General features: G+C 43.0%; 3 protein-coding genes across 3 annotated transcripts; 1 reads left to right on the top strand and 2 right to left on the bottom strand.

Annotated features, from left to right (window-relative positions):
• Nucleotides 1-487: 487 nt before the first annotated feature.
• notchl (notch receptor, like) lies at nucleotides 488-9319 on the top strand. Its single transcript, XM_077599263.1, has 11 exons — nucleotides 488-715; nucleotides 2124-2271; nucleotides 3195-3533; nucleotides 4197-4441; nucleotides 4524-4875; nucleotides 5340-5479; nucleotides 5876-5937; nucleotides 6012-6135; nucleotides 7163-7260; nucleotides 7329-7651; nucleotides 8288-9319. Exons 1-11 carry the CDS (start codon nucleotides 661-663, stop codon nucleotides 8772-8774), a joined length of 2373 nt encoding a protein of 790 aa, XP_077455389.1. The 5' UTR covers nucleotides 488-660; the 3' UTR covers nucleotides 8775-9319.
• On the bottom strand, nucleotides 9118-11808 carry LOC144073444 (uncharacterized). The gene is made up of 3 exons (XM_077599265.1): nucleotides 11399-11808; nucleotides 10386-10505; nucleotides 9118-9633 (listed from the first exon to the last, which is right to left on the bottom strand). Exons 1-3 carry the CDS (start codon nucleotides 11451-11453, stop codon nucleotides 9428-9430), a joined length of 381 nt encoding a protein of 126 aa, XP_077455391.1. The 5' UTR covers nucleotides 11454-11808; the 3' UTR covers nucleotides 9118-9427.
• Nucleotides 11809-11941: 133 nt separating this feature from the next.
• LOC144073443 (uncharacterized) lies at nucleotides 11942-21781 on the bottom strand. The gene is made up of 12 exons (XM_077599264.1): nucleotides 21607-21781; nucleotides 20676-20848; nucleotides 19892-20341; nucleotides 19170-19687; nucleotides 18250-18387; nucleotides 17611-17691; nucleotides 16398-16514; nucleotides 16074-16223; nucleotides 15171-15338; nucleotides 14603-14794; nucleotides 13621-13812; nucleotides 11942-12727 (listed from the first exon to the last, which is right to left on the bottom strand). Exons 2-12 carry the CDS (start codon nucleotides 20845-20847, stop codon nucleotides 12620-12622), a joined length of 2286 nt encoding a protein of 761 aa, XP_077455390.1. The 5' UTR covers nucleotide 20848; nucleotides 21607-21781; the 3' UTR covers nucleotides 11942-12619.
• Between the last annotated feature and the right edge of the window lie 259 nt (nucleotides 21782-22040).

Below are 22040 nucleotides of genomic sequence, written 5' to 3'. Positions count from 1 at the left end.
ATTTGTAATTATTTATACCAACATTACTTAATTTGCTCCACCTAGCGCTCGTAGTTAGCTGGGATAGCCTCCAGCACCCCCGCGATTCTTGTGAGGGTAAGCGGTACGGAAAATGAATGAAAAATAACATGACTTTGATATATTTTTATCATTTTGATATACTTTTATATATTTATTCATGTAATTATGTATTAACTTACTTATTACCTGTCTATTTATGTCGAAAATGTATTTTTCTGTGTCTGTATTCTCATCCTCTTGCTACTGTGACAACAAAATTTCCCGAATACGGGATGAATAAAGTTATCCAATCCAATCCAATGACACTGGCACCCAATGAATAAAATTATTTACAAAAAAATCATTTTGTGGATTGAATAGATGTATGTTTGTTGACAGTGTACACTATTTTAGCTGTGTGTGTTTTTCCCCACCATTGCATTTTAAAGTGTAAGTCACACACACTATTCTTCAGCACACAGTAGCAGGAAATCGTCCAGATATCCGCAGAAGGCCTCCGGGAAGCGAAAAAAAAAGAAGAAAAGAAAACGTCTGGTGAGTAAAGGAGATCGGAATTGCTTGGAGAAGAAGTGCCACTCGGTTTGGACGTGGATAAAAATAAAAAATAAAATTGGCTACCTGGAGGCCTTGGATTTGGTGATGATGTTGTCTCTGCACGTACTGGTTCTGCTGGGATTGAGCTGCACCAGACAAGGTAACTCAGAACAAGTTTATCAGTTGGGAAATTCCATTGGGAGAAAAAATGGTTTGGTTGCATTAATGGGTAGAAAATGTCTTTAAAAAAAGAGGCTGTCCCTCAAGATAGCACCTGACGAGACATGGGAGGATGGAATTCAATGATAAATATATTAATATGTACAGTACAGATGAATACATTATAAAAAAGGATACATGCTTTAAGTACATCCTGGGACAGCAAATTGCTTTGTAAATGTATCAAGTTAATCAAAAGTATTTTCTGAGTCAATTCATCATTTTGAGACATTGTGGAGAGAAACATTGTCTATTTTATTGAAGGGAGTTCTGGAATTAAAATAAAACAAAATAAATTGGGCAAGTTTTAAAACATTTTCAATTAAAATAAGGGAAAAGAAATAAAAAATAGCATTTTTTATGCAATATTTATTTTTGAATAAAGGAATATTATGGGAAAGTAAGTAAATATATCAACCATGTTTGCTGGGGAAAAAGATTTCGTACAATGAAAAGGGAAAAAAATGTTAATATATTTGTATTAATAGCTAAAAGTTTAGGTTTTGTTTTTCAATGAAAAGATGAAATTAACAGAAAAAATTGTTTTTATAAACTAAATGGAACAAAATAAATCTTTTCATTTGTTTAAATTAAAAAAATATATTAAAACAAGCAAATGAAAATGAAAAAAAAGATTATTTTAGTACAGGTGGGGAACTCCTTTCCAGCAGATAAAGCCAATCAAACGCGTTAGTGCACTTTAATAAAAAAAAAAGAACATTAAGAGGATATAATACAGAAATAAAACAAAACACACAATGTTGAACTTGAAAAAACGAGTATAAACTAATTTAATGTCAGCTAAAACAGTAAAAGAGTATACAATTCTCATCCATGAAAGAAATGCTTGCACATGATAGAATAAAAATGAAACAAATATGCAAAAATATTGGACGGCAGGATGGAATGCGTCAATTAGGGCGAGTTCATACGGTCCAATGACGCGAGTGTTTGCAGTGCCTCGCCCACCTGCCAAGCCCCATTGTCCGTCTCCATCCCGTCGAACGGTCGCCATGGTAACCGCCCTAACCTTTATCCAGCACCGAGTCCGTTTCCTGGAAACTTCCTGTTGACGGCGGGTCCCCCGGCCTGGCTTCCCGTTCCCATTTAACACGTCGTCATCAGGAAGCGCACGTCGCGGCTCCAATCGCCTTCGGGTCTAAAAACAATGGAGATGTTATTTATGTCACAGAGATGTGGCACGTTGATTTCTATTGAGGAAAAAAAATGTTAATTTGAGCAAATATGGCTGACAGAAGCATTGTGTTCTTTTTTACTAACTACCACAGAACATATTCTGTAAATACTAAAAATATGAAGTAGCAATAAAAAAAAGTTTTTTTTGACAGTAGCCGAATCGGCCGACCCGTGGGGACAGTGTCCTGCCAGCAGAAAGTGCAAAGATAAGTTCGGGGACGGGTCATGTGACAAGGAGTGCACGGAACCAGAGTGTCTCCGAGACGGGATGGACTGCGTCAAGGACAGGGGACCGTGCAAGTGAGACATAGTTGTTTATTTTTGGAGAAAATCCATCTGGAGGATTATTTAGGAAGTGTACTTTCCCTACACACACACATATGTATATATATATATATATATATATATATATATATATATATATATATATATATATATATATATATCAGTGGCGGTCCGTGCATTTTCTCGTAGCGCCTTCAACGGGTAAAATCCACTTCCTAGCAGCATTTAATGATTAAATACAAATACTGGAGCTTTTCTGCTTGAGGCAGATTTCTGACCCTGGCAACAAATAATGGTTGAGATGTGATTAGTTAAATGCTTCAATATGAAAACACACATCTGGAAGCAGTGAAACCAGGGGGAAAAGCAATGAAAGGAAGCTAACAGACCATTTGGAATTATTTAATAAGTATTGATGGACAAAATATATATATGATTCAGATATTTCTCAGGCCAGCAGAGAAGGCCTTGAAGGCCCTGACGGCCCACCACTGCTACTATATATATATATATATATATATATATATATATATATATATATATATATATATATATATATATATATATATATGTTGTGTACGTGTATATATATACACACATACACAACATATATACACATACATACACACAACATATATACATATATATACATACACACGTGTGTATATATGTATATAATATACAAATCTACATACACATATAAATAAAATATAAATAAACACAATTAATTCATTATGTACATATATAGACTCAATAAATGTAATGCTGCATCACGAATCAATCATTTCTAAAGTTTTTATGACTCTTGGGTTTCCAAAAAAATCCCATCAGAGAAAAACAAACTTGTATTTTTAAACCGGCCGATTGCATACTTCATTGAAAAATGAATCACGCTGCAAAAAATGTAAGACGCTTTATTTTTTTGCCCCCCCCCCCAGTCCGGGCCACATCCCGTACTGCCGCAACCATTACGCCAACTCTCAGTGCGACAAGGGCTGCGACAACGCCCCCTGCGGCTGGGACGGGGGCGACTGCTCGGCCCGGGAGAGCGCCCTGTGGGCCAAGGGCACGCTGGTGGTGCACGCCACCATCCCGCACAAAGGCGCCGCCCCCGCCTTCACCAACACGTCCTTACTGTGGGCGCTCAGCGTTCTGCTCCGGAGCCCCCTGGTGCTGAGGGGCTTGGCGCCACTGGCCGCCGACAAAAGTCTCTTCGACTTGGACCCTCAGCAGCTGGTGGACCTGCTGGCTAAGAAGCCGGCGGGCGATTCGGACGGGTGAGTGTTCCGAAAAATCTTTCAGGGGGTTCAGGGATAGGCTCCAGCACCCCCCACGACCCTAATGAGGATAAAGCAGTTCAGAAAATGAGATGAGATGAGATAAAATGGGGGCTGCCTGGTAGTAGAGTGGTTAGCATGACTGAAATTGAGGGTGGGGATTTATCCCTAGGCTTGCGTGGGTTTTCTCCGGGTACTCAGTTTTCCTCCCACATTCCGAAAACATGCACGGTAGGCTAGCTGGCTAAAAGTCTAGATTGTTTGGCTCTTTGAGCCGATTGGCTGGCCACTGATTCAGGGGTGTCTCCTGCCTGCTGCCCGTAATTATAGTTGGGATAGGCTCCAGCACCCCCTGTGGCTCAGAAAATGAATGAATGAAATAAAGTGAAACATCTGATTTTGGAAGTCCTTGATTAAAACAGACTCATCTTTGTCATCAAAATGAGAATCTTCGTTAGCGCAAAATTTGTACTTTGAGCTAAATTAGAGTAACATATACGTATATAAAAAATAAGCCCATTGGTCAACTCATTGCAAAAATCTTTGACTATGAGAATAACAGTTTTTGACAATCCTAATGTCGACTCTGCTGATAGTGACATAGGATCCTAGCCCAGCCTAGCCTAGCCTAGCATAGCCTAGCCTAATCTCCATGTGTCCTAGTTCCCTAGTTTTCCTGCAAATGGACAACCGTCCCTGTTCCCGTCAACCCTCAACCTGTTTCCCGCACGCCACGGAGGCGGCTAGCTTCCTGCGGGCCATCACGTCCCAGGGGTCCATCCCCTACCTGGCCGCCTACCCGCCCCTGCCGGAGTTGAAGGCCGTCGTCGCCATCCGGGGAGTCCAAGACGAGATCGGCGCCCGGGACGAGCGAGGCGGCACGGGCACGGGGAAACAGGACGTCAGAGGTAGGCGCCCGTTGCTTAAGATTAGCAAAACGGCAAAGCCTCATCAAGAAATGACCGAGGTCCCCATTGTTTTGCGCTGAAGAGCCGACGCCCACGTGGATCTGGTTGGTGGTTGCCATCGCAACGGGGCTCTTACTGGCCCTGGCTCTGACTGTCTTCTTGGTGGTGAGGCGGGCCAGGCGGGCCAGGCGGCAGAGAGAGATCGGCGGCGGCGGCGAGGCGGGAGAGCAGCGGGCGAGGCACCGCTCCGCCGCCACCGCCGCAGATGGCAAAGCCAAGACTTGGACGGCAAACGGCGCCCAACAGCAGGCCGCGGGGAGGCCCGGCCGGGAGAAAGAAAAGGACAAATCGGGTCTCCGGAAGAAGAAGAAAGCCAAGGAGGCGGAGAAGAAGAGGAGGAGGGAGCCTCTCGGGGAAGACGCCATGAGAATGAGGTGAAAATCAGGGTTTCACGGCAGGGCCAATTGATGCCAGATGATGGGGATTCGGATGGGGTTGTACTCTGCCCAAGATCGGGACTACAACCCTTGGTCCCATTTGTCCAAAGAACTGGTGTCAAAGCAAATTAGGGATGTCCCCGATCGTAAATCGGGTCAGAATTTATCACAAATCGGGCCCAATCTTTTTCTAAGGCTCGGAATCGAGTAAAAAAAGATCGGGTTCTTGTTAAAATGTTTTGCTAATGAGTTAAAATGATCCACAAGCAAACATATATAGATATGCAGACTATTTTTAATTAGCCATATAGCTTTATATGCTAATTGATAATATGCTTTCTCCTGGATTTGATTATGACATTTCTGCTTGTTGTTTTGGTACTCACCCTTCATTGCTAATCGTTGGATAATTGGAAAATGGCGTTCTCGGTGTAACTCGTGATGGCGGTGTTTTTCCTCAGGCCTCTCAAAAGAGATCAGGACGTGGCCAGTGACACCGACTTCACGCAGAGTTCCCTGGAAGACGTGAGGACGTGTAGACGTCAGGAGGACGTCAAGCACTGCAGGGCCGGAGGATCGCAGCAACGAAGACCAACGTCTGGTGAGACCCTCACATCAATTTTTTGACCGACAGAGGGCGCCGAAATGAAGCATGAGTTGTGGCAATTCTCTTGTTCTGTTCAACAAAGAAAAACTTAACAAGCGGCTGTGACAGGTCATTCATGTTAGCCATCTCAGATCGTAATTAGAGCCTAGTTGCTAAGTGAAGACGTGTTCATTTCATACACTGATGTCATCATTATTCCTGGCCTCTAGCTAGCAAATGTTGATTATAGCATTATCGCCACCTACTGGTCCGGAGTAGGGAAACCAGATGCCTCCAAAACTGGCTGTTGCCTTGTCAACTGTTGATACATTTTATCTTTTCGCCACCGTTATCGTTTTCATGTAAGGTATTTCAAGGTGCGCTAGTTTTACATTTGCCATTTCTAATCAGCTTCTTCCAGAGTCTGGGAACGGAACGCCATGCCTCCACCTCTGCTCAGTCCTCCTCAACAGGTCGGCACTTCATTTATCGTTTGAGAAATCAGCATTGAATTAAATTGTCTTACGCACTGCGCATTGGTGGTTAGTCGGCAGAATGGTGCGGCCCGGACGGCTCCGTGGTCCTGATCCGCGCGGTGCGAAGTGGACTGGACCGAGTGGTCCTGGAGTTGCTCAGGGCCGGAGTGTCTGTCAACAACACGGATCACACTGGTAAGACATGTTAGACTTACCGTATTTTCTCGCATATATGCCGTATTTGTGGCTAAAAATATGATGACTGAATCGAGGGTACGGCTTATATGCGCACAAATTACACTTGACATGCACGAAACTGCAAGGTGACAAGGACGAAACGCCATTACGCAACACAGTGCGGCCGATACGGTCATTTACTTCAAGAGAAAAGATAAAGAGACAAAACGCTAAACTAAATTAATTTTGACGTCTATGAATGAAATTGAAGAAAAAAAAAATATCTTGCATAAAACGTGAAAAAACTCACTTGCTCGCTCAGTGCGCCACCATCTTGCCTAGGGATGACAAACCAGACCGCTACGGAAACACTTCCTGGTTGTACTGCTCACATGACTACTTTTTGAATTGAACTTCCTTATGATATTGACTCAAATAATGTGCAATCCAGCAATCGATTTATACAGTATCTCAGAAATAGCACGTGCAATGATTTTTCTTAAAAATTTCCCTTCAAAGTAAGACATTTGTCCTCCCTATTAAAACCATGAATATGGAGGTGAAAATGGTCAATCAGTGGGCGGCTTATACGAGAGAAATTGTAAAATTCAACGATTTTAAGGGTCCGGCTTATACGCGGAGGCGGCTATTATGCGAGAAAATACAATAGCTGTGAAGTTTTCGTGGACTGGATATTTGTTGTAACAGTTTGGCAACCATGTCGCGACTCCTAGTGAAGATAGAGTAACTTACTTCCTTCTTCCTTCTCCTTTCCATGTCTTCTTCCCCCTCTCTTCCTCCTGCAGACCCCCTATTGCCTTCCTCTACCTCGGAACAAAACGAACCCTTGGAGCCTTAGCTTCGTTCCCTGGCATTCTCCCGCTCTTTCTCGCCTTTTTCATCTGCGCCCATCTCCGAACGCATCCCTTCATTCTCGCTCTGGACTCTGTGGTGTAATGGTTAATCATTGGCTGACTTGCTCCCTCCCTCCCTTCCTTGAACCCGCCCCCTTCCCTTCCACCTGGACCCGTCTCACCTCTCGCAGGGAGGTCGGCCCTGCACTGGGCGTGCTCAGTGAACCACCTCTCCCTGACCAGGACACTCATTCGCTACGGCGCCGCCGTGGACCTGCAAGACAACAAGGTGGGTTGGACTCGTCGACATGGCGATCCTAAGAAACGAACCAGTGTAACGCCGTTAATCCCCACCAGGGCGAGACGCCGCTGTTCCTCTCCGCCTTCTACGGCTGCTACGACACGGCCAGGCTCCTTCTCCTCCACGGCGCTAACCTGGAGCTCCACGACCGCAGGGGGCGCCGTCCTATCGACGTCGCCAGGGAGGGACTTCACCACCAAGTGCTAGAGCTTCTGCTAGCCCATCAGATTCAGAGGTCGCCCGCTACCGAGGACACGGCCAATGACATGCTTTGGGAGGAGCGGGCACTGATGTACTCGCCATGGATCGGGACGCAAGGACGGAGCGCCTCCTTCTCGGGGATGGTGGCGCATCGGGATGTGACGGCGTCGCCACAGAGGTGAGGCCTCCGTAGTGAGAGTGCGACTTAGCGAGATCTCCATTTTTCCATTGATTACATCCATTTGGCCTTTTTTAAAACAAAAAGTAAGTAGTAGAGTGGCCCGGTGGTTGAGTGGTTAGCAAGTCGGGCTCACAGCTCTAGGGTCCTGGGTTCAAATCCAGGTCATGTCCATCTGAGTGGAGTTTCCATGTTCTCCCCGGGCGTGGGTTTCCTCCGGGTACTCCGGTTTGATACCACATTCCTAAAACATGCTTGGTAGGCTGATTGGACACTCTAAATTGCCCTTATCTACGAGTGATTGGTTGTTAGTGTCTTTGTGCCCTGTGATTGGCTGGCCACCAATTCAGAGGTGTCCCTCACCTCTGGACCGAAGACAGCTGGGATTGGCTCCAGCACCCCTTGGAACCCTAATGAGGATAAAGTGGTTCAGAAATGAGATGAGAACTCTAGTAACTAGAGTTCCTTTAAAAACAACAAAAAACAGTGAAATTCAACATGGCACAAAGCTTGTGCAAAACACAAGTGGGCAGGGGACGTAAACATGGGGGACCCCTTTCCTGTTTTTAAATCAACAAAATTTGTGAAATCGGTTCCTTCCGAATGTAGAATTTAATGGAAATCCTGTCCCAACAGTAACTGGTCGGTGAGCAGTGTCCAATACCCGTCCCCTCAAAACTGGCGACCTCAGCTCAACCAATCGGCGACCGCTCTGGTGCCCCCCAGAATCATGGGCCGCTCCCCTCGACCCATCAGCACCTTGCAAGAGGTCACCTCGGAGGACGAGGACCGGGATAGACGGCGGGAACCCCCCAGGGCGGTGACCCCCCACTTCCTGTCGCCGCAACCGGCCCCCCGACAGCGCTCCTTCTCCTGCACCCAGCATGCATTGCAGCGGCGCTCCAGCTCCCATCAGGTGGAGCCCAACTACGTGATCGTGACGGAACGGACAGCCAACGAGCACATCGAACGAGTGATCGTGTCGCCTCCGCCGGAACCCGCGAGTCCGTCGGGCCGCGACGACAGAGCGGAGCAAGCTAACGTTAGCGCTGGCAATTCGGAGCCCAAATCCCGGGGCGAGAGGTCGAATAACGCCACCGACGCCACGCAGACGGCCTTGTAGAAAAGATCCCAGTTAGAACATTTCTCCAGACTAGTAGGCCTGCCAAAAAATGATTATAGTTTGATCAAAAAACTGCAGCTGCCCCACGGAAAAGCCAAAACAGACACGTTATTGGGGTTGGTAGATGAGTGTGTTTTTTTGTGCATGTCCTGTCTGCGTGATTGATATGCCTTTAGCCCAATATGTCCCTCCTGGCTCCTCTTCCCTTGTGTGACCTGGTGTTTGTGATTAGTCATCAACCAGTGCGTGTGTATTTAAACCCTGTGTTGGGCATGTCTGTTTTGGGAGTATTGTTTCCTGTTGCTTGTTTTGAGTAATGTTTTGCCTCTGTGACCCTGTCTAGTTTTTGTTTTGTTTATTTTGTCCCAGTTTTGATTATTTGTATAGTTATTTTTCATGAAAATTCCTCATTTGTGCACCATCTGGTTTTCTGCTTCGCTTTGCAGCCAAAGGCAAAACGTGTTGTGTATAGACAACCTTCCTTTCTGTTCTAAATTGCCTAATCTTCGACCGAATGTATTGAACTTTTCATTAAATATATTTGTACAAAACAAGTTTGGCTATTTTGCATTCAGGGGAATCTAACTTTTTAATTATTATCACAGAAGGGCAGATACAAATATTGCGTTAAGGTAGAAATGAACGTGAGCAGTTCACACAGCTGAAAGAGTGAGAAGTGCGAGTAGTATTGCTGACCAGAAGGTGGCGCTGTGTGAAACAGCATTTCCGTTGCAGAGGTGCGTGTCGCAACATTGGTTGGTGAAGGTGAAGTTGAGGCCCATGATGGACTTGTGGCCCGTCAAGCCGCAAAGGAAAGGCTGGATGCAGCTCTTCTCCGACAGTACGACCCGCATTTCTCCTGGAAAGATAGGTCATTTGACCACATATTGTTTTGACAAATGGTTGACAACTGGAATTCATGGATTCAAAATTTGAAACAAATGAATGGAAAAATACTCAACAAAGACAGAAAGTAATAAAAAAATGAGAAACGTGACCTAAAGATTATTAAAGTAAATATTACAATTTTCAACATCGCTTATTCTCCTCGGGGGGCGCTGGAGCCTATCTCAGCAGACCTCGGGCAAAAGAGCGGGCTACACCGTAACTGGTGGCCACGGTCACAATCATAGTTCAATCAATCACTGTCAAAATAAAAATGAATATAGTATGATAAGATTTGAAAATTAAAAATAAATATGGAAAAAATGCAAAAAATGAAAGTAAAATTTGATGCCCTGCGATTGGCTGGCAACCAATTATAAAAACAATGTATAAATTGAAGTGAAAACCAGTCAATAAAAGCGCTTTATATTTATTATTATTTTTTTTCTGTATCATTTTTATTTGGCGCGAGTTGCTCTGGGGTCCTGGGTTCAAATCCAGGTCGGTGTACCTGTGTGGAGTTTGTATGTTCTGCGTGGGTTTCCTCCGGGTACTCCAGTTACCTCCCACATTCTCCCCCCCAAAAAACATGCATGGTAGGCTGATTGGACACTCTAAATTGCCCCTAGGTATGAGCGTGAGCGTGAATGGTTGTCCGTCTCCTCCTGCCCTGCGATTGGCTGGCCACCAATTCAGGGTAAAATGAGTGTTAGAGCTCCAACTCACCCTTCTGGCCCACCGCTTTGCTGAAGAGACAAACTTGTCCAGCGGGACACAAGAGAGGAAAGCGGATGCATTCCAGAGGCGAGACGGCAGGAAACACACACGTGTAGCAGAAGAGAGGAACTGAAGGACAAAAAGGAAAAATCCATATTCATTCGGGGGGCCGCCATTATTCAACAATCCACCTAATGACGTTTGTTCTATCTTTTGGAGTCATTCACTTAAAAAAAAATCTTTTTTGAGCTTCTAAATTCTAATTTGCTTTTACATACTTTGGATTTTTAAATTGAAAAAATAAGGAATATTAAACATTTTCTATTTGCTTTATTTTTAACCCTTTCATGGACAGTGAAAAGCTATTCATTACTTTACAGTTAAGACTTTTAACCCTTTAAAGAGCAAGTGATTATTTTCAGTCATTAAAACATTTTGGATGGGGTGGGGCAATGATTATTACTATATTAATTTTAGATTCATAATCAGTGTTCTTTATATATATATATATATATATATATATATATATATATATATATATATATATATATATATATATATATATATATAATCATTATGAATATGTACAAATGGATTGGCATCAATGGCAGCCAGCAAGTGTATTTTTTATTGTGTATGAGAGGATTTTTAAATTTAGAATATTCAGAAAAATGAATATATGAAAAACAAGAATAGTGAATATATAGTAAAAAATATATAGCAAACGATCAAAAAGTACACATTTGTTTACTTTTGCTTTTGAAAACAATGACAATTACATTCAAGTTACACATTCCTAGTCCAACCAATCTATTTAGTTAAAAAGTAATGCGCCGATTAATATATTAGCCTATTAATCGACTCCGATCAATTCCAAAAATGAACGATTAATCGTCAATCAAAATAACATTTTGTGGCAACCCTACTATAAACCACACCTGCCGATACTTTTGGAATGACCGCAAAATGCAATAATTTCATCCCTTTACTACTCAACAAGATCAAAATGAAAGTTGACTTACCCACAGGCGGAACCAAAAAGAGAAAAAGCAACGGGACGAGCGTCCGCGACATCATTCACCGCCGTTTTAACGCCCAATGGCAACATTTTCTTGTTCGTGGCCACGAGCCAGCAAACTCTTCTCACACGTCAAATCTGAAATTTGACTTCCTGGGTGACACACAAAAAAAAAACACCCCCACATTCCATCCACTTCAAATCAAATTGAGCTTGTTTGTCTGTTTACGAAGGATTGAAAAGTTGCATTTTGAAGTGGCATCTTTTGCTCAATTAAATCGTGGCGTCTTAATAAGCAACGTTGAACTCGAGGTCGGGTGACTGCGGAGCCTCGTGACCGCCGCGGAATCACACAAGCGCGCTTTTGTCAATTTGACAAAATTAGCTTGTCAAATTTATCACCAAGCTCAATGTGATCCCAATCGCATCATCGTATTTCACTCATAATCGTCTAAAATTTGCTCGGTGGCAACTCAATTGAGCAAAGTCGTTTAAATTCCATCTCCATTAGCACGTCATAAAAAACTAAATAAAAAGGCAGTCCAAATTTGGATCAGAGCTTTTAATTCTCTTGAGGTGAAAAAAACAAACAAAAACATGAACCATTAAAAGGAGCGATTTTCTATGTGGGTTCGTATACAATTTCTCCCAAGTACATACACTTTTTATAGTGTACAAATACTTGGAGTACAAGTACGATCAACGACACGTTCTTGTAGTATACAATATTTTTGACGACCTTTTACAGTGACCAATACAAAGGACTCCTCTCCTAATTGGCTGATTGGTAGAGGGCGGGGCCACCGTTGTAAACACAATCAAAAGTACTATAACGGGCTGAGTATGGTGTCATGTAATGGTTTGGTCAAGTATTTCCAAAACATGTGTTTCTTTAATGTCTATTGAAACGTTAAGGCCCTTTAACAAGAAAAAATTAAATAAAATTGAGTGCAAATTTTAAATATTGCTCCTTTACTGATTGAATAGCTCTTTAAAAAGACCCTTTGATGCTCAATTCCAAACCCACTAAAAAGAAAAGAGATATATAATGGAATAACAGTGACGCGCTCATTTTTTAAATCAATAGACCAAAATGATGAGATGTCGGAGCCCTTACTAAGCTACATTCCGTACCCCAACCCGGAAGGATAAAGTGCACACCTGTGGAGATAAATCAAACAATCTACGTATCATCAAGTAGTACCACGATAAAAGTGCAAAATCTTCATCCTGATTGGTCGACGGCCGACACGCACGGTTCCCGTTTGTTGTGCAAGTTGCGCTGAAGCTCCTCCATCTGACGGTCGCGATCCTCCGCGTCTTGGAGGATTTGCTGCGGGAGAGATTTCATTGAAATATTGCTAGAAGATACATTTAAAAAAAATGTTTTTTTGGGGGGGGATATACCATATTTTCTCGCATATAAGCCGTATTTGTAACAAACAAAAACGATGACTGAATCAAGGGTACGGCTTATATGTGCACAAGACTTACCGCGTTGCTATACTGTTTTTCACCAGTAGATGTCGGCAAATTAACATTTTCTATTTGTTGGTTATTTTCTGTTTTGCAGTAAGAAAACAACCATTACTGGATGAATTAATTCCTTATGATATTGACCCTAATAATGTGCTTTTGATTCATACAGTATCTCAGAAATACCAGGTGCGATTATTTTTCTTATGATTTTACCTTCAAAGTAACATTTGTACTCCATTATAACCATGACTATGCATGTGATAATTGTTATTGTGTTTATGCGCAAGAAATTGTAAAATTTAACGATTTTAAGGCCGTTTTAAGGGTGCGGCGAGAAAATTCTGTAGTTAACTGAGAAACTGTTATGTTAAACAATTCCTATTTAGCCCATTGAGCTTCATTTTACAATTGTTTAAACATGTTTGTTCTTGATTTCTGATCAAATTAAAAATGCGGTTTATACTTCAGTAACTTTCAGTCTGAAAAAGAGGGTGCATATTTTTTTCTTTTTCAAAATAAAAGACAAAAATCCTAAATTAAAACCGTACCATTAAGAGGCGAACAAAAAAAAGAGCACACTATTTTGAGATCAATGCAATAACTCATTCAACCCATAAGGCGGTTGCAATCATTTGTTGCCCGCCGAATCTACCAGTGAAAACGAATTGGACATCTGGTTCTGTTAACGGCAGCCCATACGTTAAAAACATGATGTTTTAAAAAGAAATATATTCAGAAAACGTTTACCTGAATGAGTTGGTCCCTCTTCTCCAAACCGTCCCTCAGCTTTCTCTCGGCGCGCTCCCTGTCCTGTCGGCGTTGTCGTTCGGCTCGCTCGGCCTCCTTCCGGCGCCGTTCCTGCTCGCGCAGCGCCCGCTTGCCGTCCGTCAGCTGAGACGTCAGCCAGGACGTGGTGTGCTCGAAGTTCTCCTGTCGACTCTGTTGGTCGGGCAAAAGATGCATTTTCATTACTCTAATTTTAAATATATTTAATAACTAAAACAGGATTTATTTTCAAACAAATAAAATAAATAAACTGCTCATAGTTTGGGATAGGCTCCAGGAACCCCATGAAGATTTTTTGGTTGATTAAAAATAAATAAATAAATGAAAATAGTCATACCTCTACTTACAAATGCCTCTATGTACAAAATTTTTAGGTTACGAAAGCTTTTTATATGTGCCTCGAGAAACGAAAAAGATCCAATTTACGAAATCTTCCAAAAAGTAAATAAATGCATTTCCTTATACCATTATTTTATTTTGAAAATATTGTCGTGGATGCATTTATCCTCACTTTAGAACCTCACAAGACTCTACTGGGCTCTCATTGGCTGTCTCACAACAATCACCATCCATGTTTCAAGATTGTCTCTTACATACCTGTCAACCTCGGCTAAATGTTCCCCTTATAAATGATTGCAATTCCCCTTATTAAACAATAAAAACAGTACAATTGCAACGCGGTAAATATTTCCACTTACACACATTAGTCTAAAATTAATTCATACAAAAACATTCATAAATAATTTTCTCTCATCTTCCATACAAAATTGGGACACTGAACAATTTTAAAGGCTTCAGTTGGTAGCTGTGTGAGGACCGTGGACCGAATGAGAGAATTTACATATAAAGTACACCTCTACTTACGAAATTTTCAAGTTACGAAAAAAGTTCTGGAAGCAATTAATTTGTAAGTAGAGGTACAACTGTACCTGTAGCCTCTCACCTGAACCACATTTTGGTACTCCTGCAGGGCGACGCTGAGTTTGGTGACCTCCCGACACAAGGTGGCGCTTTCCGTCTCTCGCTCCTCTAACACAGCCACGAGGCGAATCTGCGTGTCCCGCAGCTGGGAAGCCAGGGCTGCCTCGGCCCCGCCCCCCGCCAAGCCTTGGCTGATCACCGAGTCGGAGAGAGCCTATTTGACCATAAGTCAATCAGATTGTGACATATGACATCATCATTAATAACTCAAAGCATCGTATTTGCTGGACTATAAGTCTTGCTTTTTTTCTATCGTTAGCTATGGCTAAACCTGCGACTCATGTTTTTCTCTCTGATCACCTACAGTATTTTATGTCGTTTTTGTTTCAGGCTATAATTATGTGAAAAACTGTTATGTGAACAGATGCCAATTTAGCCAGTTGTTCTCCATTAAATACTACGGAAAATACGGTAAAGTTAATTCCTTCACGGAAAATATATTTGATGACAATCAATTCCTTCCCAAGATAAATTTGACTGTTGGCATTTTCTAATCTTGCGTTTCTCATTTCATGCGACTTTTCTGGTACCTGAACATCTTTCATGCTGCTCTCCAGCTCCACCTTGAGGGCACGGACCAGTTGGTCCGTGTCGCGAGCTGTGGCGGTCAGGGCGCGATCCCTCTGCGTCCACACCTCCCTCTCCTTCTGCAACTCCAGCAGGAGACGCTCCTTCTCGCCAAGAGCCATGCGGAGGTCCTGAAGGGCCATCATACACACACACAACACACACACACACACACAAAGGAAACGTTGCATTCCATGAAAATCGCCGCCGTAATTAACTGACGAGCAACTAAATGACGACTAATAAGATAACTGTTTAATTGTTTAGAAACATTGTTGACCTTAGATTTCTCAAAATCCTCTTAATTGTGAATATTCCCATATTTATTTTTGATTATACATACACACACGCACATACATTTTTAATATATTTTATGAAATTGAAATAGAAATTCATACTATTTTGTATTTTCATGTTTTAAATCTGCAGACATTTTTTAGGTAAATATTCTCTTTTTATGCATTTTATATTTGATGTATTATTCATTTCATTTCATTTTCCTCACTAGGGTTGCAGGGGGTGCTGGAGCCTATCCCAGCTGCGTTCGGGCACGAGGCCCTGAATTGGTGGCCAGCCAATCGGAGGGCACAAGAAAACAAACAACCATTCACAAATCACACTCATACCTAGGGGCAATTTAGAGTGTCCAATCTGCCTACCATGCATATTTTTCGAATGTCGGAGGAAACCGGAGTACCCGGAGAAAACCCACGCAAGCCCGGAGAGAACTCCACACAGGTGGACCAACCTGGATTTGAACCCAGGACCCCCACTGCGAGGCCGATGCGCTAACCACTCGAGTATCCGCCGGGCCGCCCTGTATTAATAATGAGTATTTTAAATAAGAGTAAGGCAGACGATCTCACGTCAATGACATCCTGGTTGCAGCGCAGCACCGTGTTGAGCTTCTCCAGGTCTTTCTCACGTTCCCCCGCGGCCTCCCTCAGCAACGCCGCTTCTTTCTCCAGATTATTTTCCTTCTCGCTCAGTTGATGCAGCAAACTTTCCATGGCAACCTAGGTGAAGATGACACATACTTGACATCTTTATTTAGGGGGAAAAATGCTACTTCTGTTCATTTATTCATGAAAAAAACGACAATTACGCCTCGACTTTAGGGCTCCATTAATGTTTAGCCAATAAAGTTTTGAGTTCGTAGTGTCAAATCTTTAACCATCCATTTGACTCACCTTGTTGTCCTGGGCAATTTCTTTCAGATTCTCCGCAAGTCTCGAGGAAAACTCATCTGCGACCTGGCTTTTCCCACTTCCTTCCGAACACACTCTTCTGATCACACTCATGCACTCCTGTGAATGAGGGTAACATAAAAATCATTGCTCATCATGAATGGCCGCCAATGCGGGGATCCTCCAGAGCTTTATGAGCCTTATTGGCTTTTCTTCTTCTTTCTTTTTTAACTGCGTAGATCAGGGGTGTCAGACTCGGGTTGGTTCGCGGGCCGCTTTAACGTCAACTTGATTTCACGTGAGCCGGACCATTTTAAATATAATATTTAGATTTTTTTTTAATAAATGAATTAAAAGACCTGGATTAAAAGCCCTGAATATTCAGTTTTTTTCTCAATCTAAAACAATGTTCATTTTAGTTTTTTAAATATATTTTTAGATTTTACACATTGATTTTTGAACTAAAAACAGAAAAAATGGATTAAAAAATTACAATTATTGATTTAAAAGGGGGAAAATCAGGAAATTTAATATACATCTATGCTCTTCATTTTAATTTGATCCTAAAACAGAAAGTCAGCACTCATGATTTACTTTCCCGGGCGAGACAAAATGATGCGGCGGGCCAGATTTGGCCCCCGGGCCGCCGCTTTGACAACCTGTGGCGTAAATCATCCCCCCCACCTCCCTGCCATTCGACAGAATGATCCAAAATGGCGGCGCGCACGGGTGCAGCGGATCTTTGCTCTCCATTTTGGTGCTTTGTTTCCTCAGTCTTTTTGTTATTTACGAACCTCTGCGAGGCAAACGTTTTCTACAGTCGCCAGGATTTAATTACTAACGGTAGGAGATGCAATATAGCTTGTGCAATATTTTAGAATTGACCTTGCCCGGACGTGACTTTTTATATGACTTATTTATGTTTTTACTGAGAAACACGCACCACTAATTTCGTTATATGCAGCTGTTGTATAATGACAATAAATGCTTTTGATTTGAGAATTGCTGTAATCCCTCATTTATTGCGGTCCATTGGTTACAGAGACTTGCCGCAATACGTGAATAACCGCAATGTGGGTGTAGCGTTTTTATGGTGTCTATTTAATAAAATTTAGTCAAAAAAACCCTGTGTGCTAGTATTTAACTCCCGAAGAAATCCAACGCCCTCTAGTGGCCAAGGAAATAATCTCCAATTGTGACTTTCATTATCGCTCACCTGGATGAGGCGATCGCGACTGTGCAGCGAGCAGGCCAAGCCGGGTAACAGGCAACCGCCGTCCTCCTCCTCACGCACAAGCTGTAAAAAAATTTAATTAAAAAATAATCAATATATATCACGTTATTTATGTCTAAATATTAAATTTAAACGGAATATTGAAGAGGAAATATAGAATAGAATCGAAAACTAGGCATTGAGAATAATATCCACCAAGTAATTTTTCTTGTATTTTTTTTATAGACATAAGAGCATGTTTTTTTAAAATATAGTTTTCATTTGTATAATATTATAAATTTGAAGAGGCAGAGTCAGATTGGAGCCTTTTGTTCCAGTAACAAGCCTGGGGGCAAACTTTACTGGTCGGGCAGGATTCCATTATGCCTGTGTCTATGTGCACAATCTATAAACGAACAAAAATGACGACACGCCCTATAAAAGCAAAACAAGCAGGGTCCACACCTATCAAAACTTTTTCACTGCGTGTGTGTAAGCTGTCTTGTTTAAAACATTAGCAACCATAAAAAATGGGTCTAAATGAGGGCCTCTTTCTTGGATTTTATGAATTTTGCTGTTTCTGTTACATGAGGATTCCAAGAGAGGGAATTGGGCTTGAAGTAGCATATCATGAGCGCTTACATGGTTCCAGTCCTGGACTGCGTCATTCTGGGGCGTCCCCGGGTTCAGCTGGGCCTCCAAGGTCCTGACCTGGGCCTCGGCTTGTTCCAGCCGCCCTCGTAGGTGCCTGGCCACCTGATGGAGTCTGTGGGCCGCTTTCTGCCAGAACCAAAAACCAAATTAGTATCGACACGTCAGCCAACTCCCTAGCAAGTAATCCTGACCCGGATAAAACTAACTGGGTAAATATTGAACCTTCGGAAAGGCCAAACACACTTTGACATTGGACAAATCTTGACACTATTTTGTCACTAAGTGTCACAAAGAGACATTTGGAAAAGCGATTACAATTATAACTAGTTTGGTTGTTCCTATTGTTTGGTTCACCGGGAGAACGCAGCGGACATGAAAATTTGGTTAGTAGCGATTTTTGACTACCGTATTTTCTCACGTATAAGCCGTAACCTGAAAATTGCCTTTATTTGGGTCAATATCATAAGGAAATTAAATTCAAAAAGGAAGTCACGTGAGCAGTACAACCAGGAAGTGTGTCCGTAACGGTCTAGTTTGTCATCCCTAGGTAAGATGCGGCGCCCTGAGCGAGCAATGGCAGGCACAAATGAGTTTATTCACATTTTATGTTTAGCATTTTAATCGTTTACCTTCTCTATTTTGAAATAAATGACCGTATCAGTCGCATTGTCCTGCGTCATGTCGTTTCGTCTTTGTCAACTTGCAGTTTCGTGCATGTCAATTCTAATTTGTGCGCATATAAGCCGTACCCTTGATTCAGTCATCATTTTTTTAGCGTCAAATACAGCGAATGTGAGAAAATACGGTAACCCAATAATTCTGAATCTCACATTGAAACGTGGACATTTGATTGTAGGAGTCAGGTCTGACTCTATTATTTTATTGTAGAGCTTCTCAAACGGACCCACCTGCTGATGCAGAGGCAGGAACTCGTCCTCCGTCTCCATCACGCCACGATCCACCTCCTCTTCAGCGTGATGGTTTCCATTCTCCTCAAAACTCAGGTTCCTGTTGACCACGGGCGAGGTCATCTGGCTAGAACGCCTCCTCGCGTTCAGAACTGGAATCCTGCTCCCCGCCGGCGAGCGCACCGGTCTCAAACCCGGACGCAGGAGCTCTCTCAGCAGCGAGCCCAGCAAAAAGTGGCCCGGCGAGTCGGACGGCTCGTCCAGAGAGTCGAGGGACTGGACGGAAGGGGTCCGCAGCGAGAAGTTGGACGCCGCCGGCGAAGCGGGTCGGGAGCAATCGGAAAGAACCGGATGCCAGTGGAGCGGCATGCTCTGGGATTTGTCACGAGACAGGGGCAGCGGGGAAGATGCCTGGTTCGGTAATCTGCGAGGTATGCCGCACACGGACTCGTAGTCGGAGTCGGACACGCGCAGGGAGTCGCAGCCTTCGCAGTTTTGCCCCTTTCGGCATCTTTTACCTGCGGGGCGCACATAAGATATTCGGGGGAAGGTTAGCATTCCAAATTAATTTTTGAAGACATGGTTGTGATATGGAAAGGTTAAAAAAAAACATCCAGCTTAGAGTCAATGTTAGCATTTGTAAAGACAGTTTCAAATAAAGCTTCAGGTTTCAAATGATGATTTGAAAAGAGGATTAGCAATGGGGGCTTCGAGCTAGCTACCTGTCCGTATAAAGTATGGACACGTATCCCACTTCTCTGACCAGCACTCGTACTCGGCCAGCGCCATGTTGTCCTTCAACATGTCCCGGTAGTCGTCCTTGCTATCGTCGCCGCCCGCTCCCTCCTCGTTGTCGTCGTCGCCCGACGGGTGCCGGCGCACGTAGTTTTCCCGCACCCAACGGCGGACACGGTCTCGCTCTTGAATCAGCTTGATGAGCCTATCGGAGGAGAGCGCCCTCACCCTGGCGATGACCGTGTCGAACTTGAAGACGCGCTCCAGGACCGAGATGCACTTGCCGCAGATGAACTCCCCGCGGCCCGCGCCGCGACGCAGGGTCCCGCCCACGATGTGATTCAGGATTGACAGGAGGTCCGGAGATTTGGACGGGGAGCCCGAGGACGCTTGCGACTTGGACAGGGAAGACGACGAGCACAGGGAGGAAGTGCTGCCTGGGGAGGACAATTCAAATATGGCTAAACAGGAATAATAAATACAGTACTGTAATATTGTTGTCCAAAAAAAGCAGGTGTTTACAAATTTATTCCCCCCAAAATTATCTGCTTTCACCAAGGACTACCGAAATGACAAAATGTTTCAAAATAGTATTCTCCTTTTCTTAAATCAAGTAAAACACTTTAAAAACAAATACAAATCGGAATATGTATGCTCAAAATAAGTTTGACTTTTAAAATATGTTGATAATCAATTTGTTGATTAACTGTGGCGGCACTTCATTCAAAGTTTGAAACCCAATTGGATTAATTAAAAAAAAAAACAACTCACCCCAGGGACTGCTTGGGGAAGACCCTGACAGGCTTCCATCTTTTAGGGACCTTGTGGGGGTCTGAAGCTGATTGGACTTCTTGTGGTGACCCCCAAAAAGCCAACGCCTTTGGTTGCCCTTAAGAAGGCCTCCGCATATCATACACAGGTCGTTTGGACCTCGGGACGACATCCTGGAAGTCCAAATAAAGATAAAATAGTGACACATTTGATTGACTGACAACTCAGTGACAGCAACTCACAGAATTTACTGAATCGGATCACAGAACTCACATTGTGGAGGGGGATCATTTCCCCCATTAGAGTTAGTGGAATGACCACTAATTATTTCACGAGTTGATTTACTAAATTGAGTCATTATACGTGGATAATAGCCTTAAATCAGTTCACTCCGAGCAAGTCGGCCCATTTAACTGAATACGAGTCCATGGGCCGGAAGTACTAAACGGAATGTCAAAATAAGAGCGGAAATGACAACGTCGACAGATGTTCCCATTCATTATCGTTCATGTCATCAATTTTTACCAAAGACTGACGAGACAACATATTCTTCTCAAAGATTCACCAGTCTAAAAGTCTCACTGAGTGTACACAAGCACCCCCGCGACATGACAAGTCGACCTTTGGCCAAGCGGACAGTCCTAAAAGTAAATTTTCCAACCTAACACCTATGCTACGGAAACGTCGTCACTGATACACTAACTTCTCACTTCTAACACAAAGAAATGCACTTTATTTCGATGTTTTATCTTACATACAACGCCAAATTTAAAGCGAATCAGACGGTCACAAAACATAAACTTTGACGGAAATCAGCTGTCATGCGTCTCTCATTAGCTTCTTCCGAGGGTACTTGAAAGCACCGTATCCGAAAAACTACAGCCACGTCTTACCTTAACAAGGCAGCAAGTGTTCAAGCACAACATTTTACCTTTTAATAGATAACACCCGCTCCTCTTGGACGAGGGACTCTTCACCCCGAGTTGACTTATTAACCGAAAAGGAGCGCCACTAAAAGTAATCTCGACCTCTGCTTTGAGAGAAGCAAAGCAGCCGAGTCAGTTCGGCTCGACTCAATGCGCCGCTCAGAGGTGGAGGGTGTCATCTTTTGATGACGTCACAATGCCTACCTGTTAGGGCTCGTTCAATCAATAAGGGTGGAGTAACAATTAGAAATCTTTAGCATATGTTTAACTTCATCTCGATGTCAATGTATAACTTTATATAACGTGGAACCAAGATTAAAAGTGTTATTCATGGTTACATTGTTTACTTTAACATATTAACACTAGCAATAATACGACATCAACCATCGGACGTGACGTCACAATAGCTTTCTGCGGCCTTTTTCAAACTGGTCTTCGA

Source organism: Stigmatopora argus, chromosome 4, assembly GCF_051989625.1.
Source record: "Stigmatopora argus isolate UIUO_Sarg chromosome 4, RoL_Sarg_1.0, whole genome shotgun sequence".
NCBI lineage: Eukaryota > Metazoa > Chordata > Actinopteri > Syngnathiformes > Syngnathidae > Stigmatopora > Stigmatopora argus.
Note: the sequence above shows the minus strand (reverse complement) of the source record. Positions and strands in the feature narration are given on the sequence as shown.

Excerpts from the sequence above, each read along its gene's own strand:
- notchl (XM_077599263.1), top strand. The coding sequence starts at position 661 with ATGATGTTGTCTCTGCACGTACTGGTTCTGCTGGGATTGAGCTGCACC. Across the intron at positions 4,442-4,523 it reads GGGGAAACAGGACGTCAGAG|AGCCGACGCCCACGTGGATC; the intron begins GTAGGCGCCCGT and ends TTTGCGCTGAAG. Across the intron at positions 6,136-7,162 it reads CAACAACACGGATCACACTG|GGAGGTCGGCCCTGCACTGG; the intron begins GTAAGACATGTT and ends CACCTCTCGCAG.
- LOC144073443 (XM_077599264.1), bottom strand. The coding sequence starts at position 20,847 with ATGTCGTCCCGAGGTCCAAACGACCTGTGTATGATATGCGGAGGCCTT. Across the intron at positions 20,342-20,675 it reads TTCCCCAAGCAGTCCCTGGG|GCAGCACTTCCTCCCTGTGC; the intron begins GTGAGTTGTTTT and ends TGTCCTCCCCAG. Across the intron at positions 14,795-15,170 it reads GCAGCATGAAAGATGTTCAG|GCTCTCTCCGACTCGGTGAT; the intron begins GTACCAGAAAAG and ends ATGGTCAAATAG.
- LOC144073444 (XM_077599265.1), bottom strand. The coding sequence starts at position 11,453 with ATGATGTCGCGGACGCTCGTCCCGTTGCTTTTTCTCTTTTTGGTTCCG. Across the intron at positions 10,506-11,398 it reads CTTTTTGGTTCCGCCTGTGG|TTCCTCTCTTCTGCTACACG; the intron begins GTAAGTCAACTT and ends TTTGTCCTTCAG. Across the intron at positions 9,634-10,385 it reads CAAAGCGGTGGGCCAGAAGG|GAGAAATGCGGGTCGTACTG; the intron begins GTGAGTTGGAGC and ends CTATCTTTCCAG.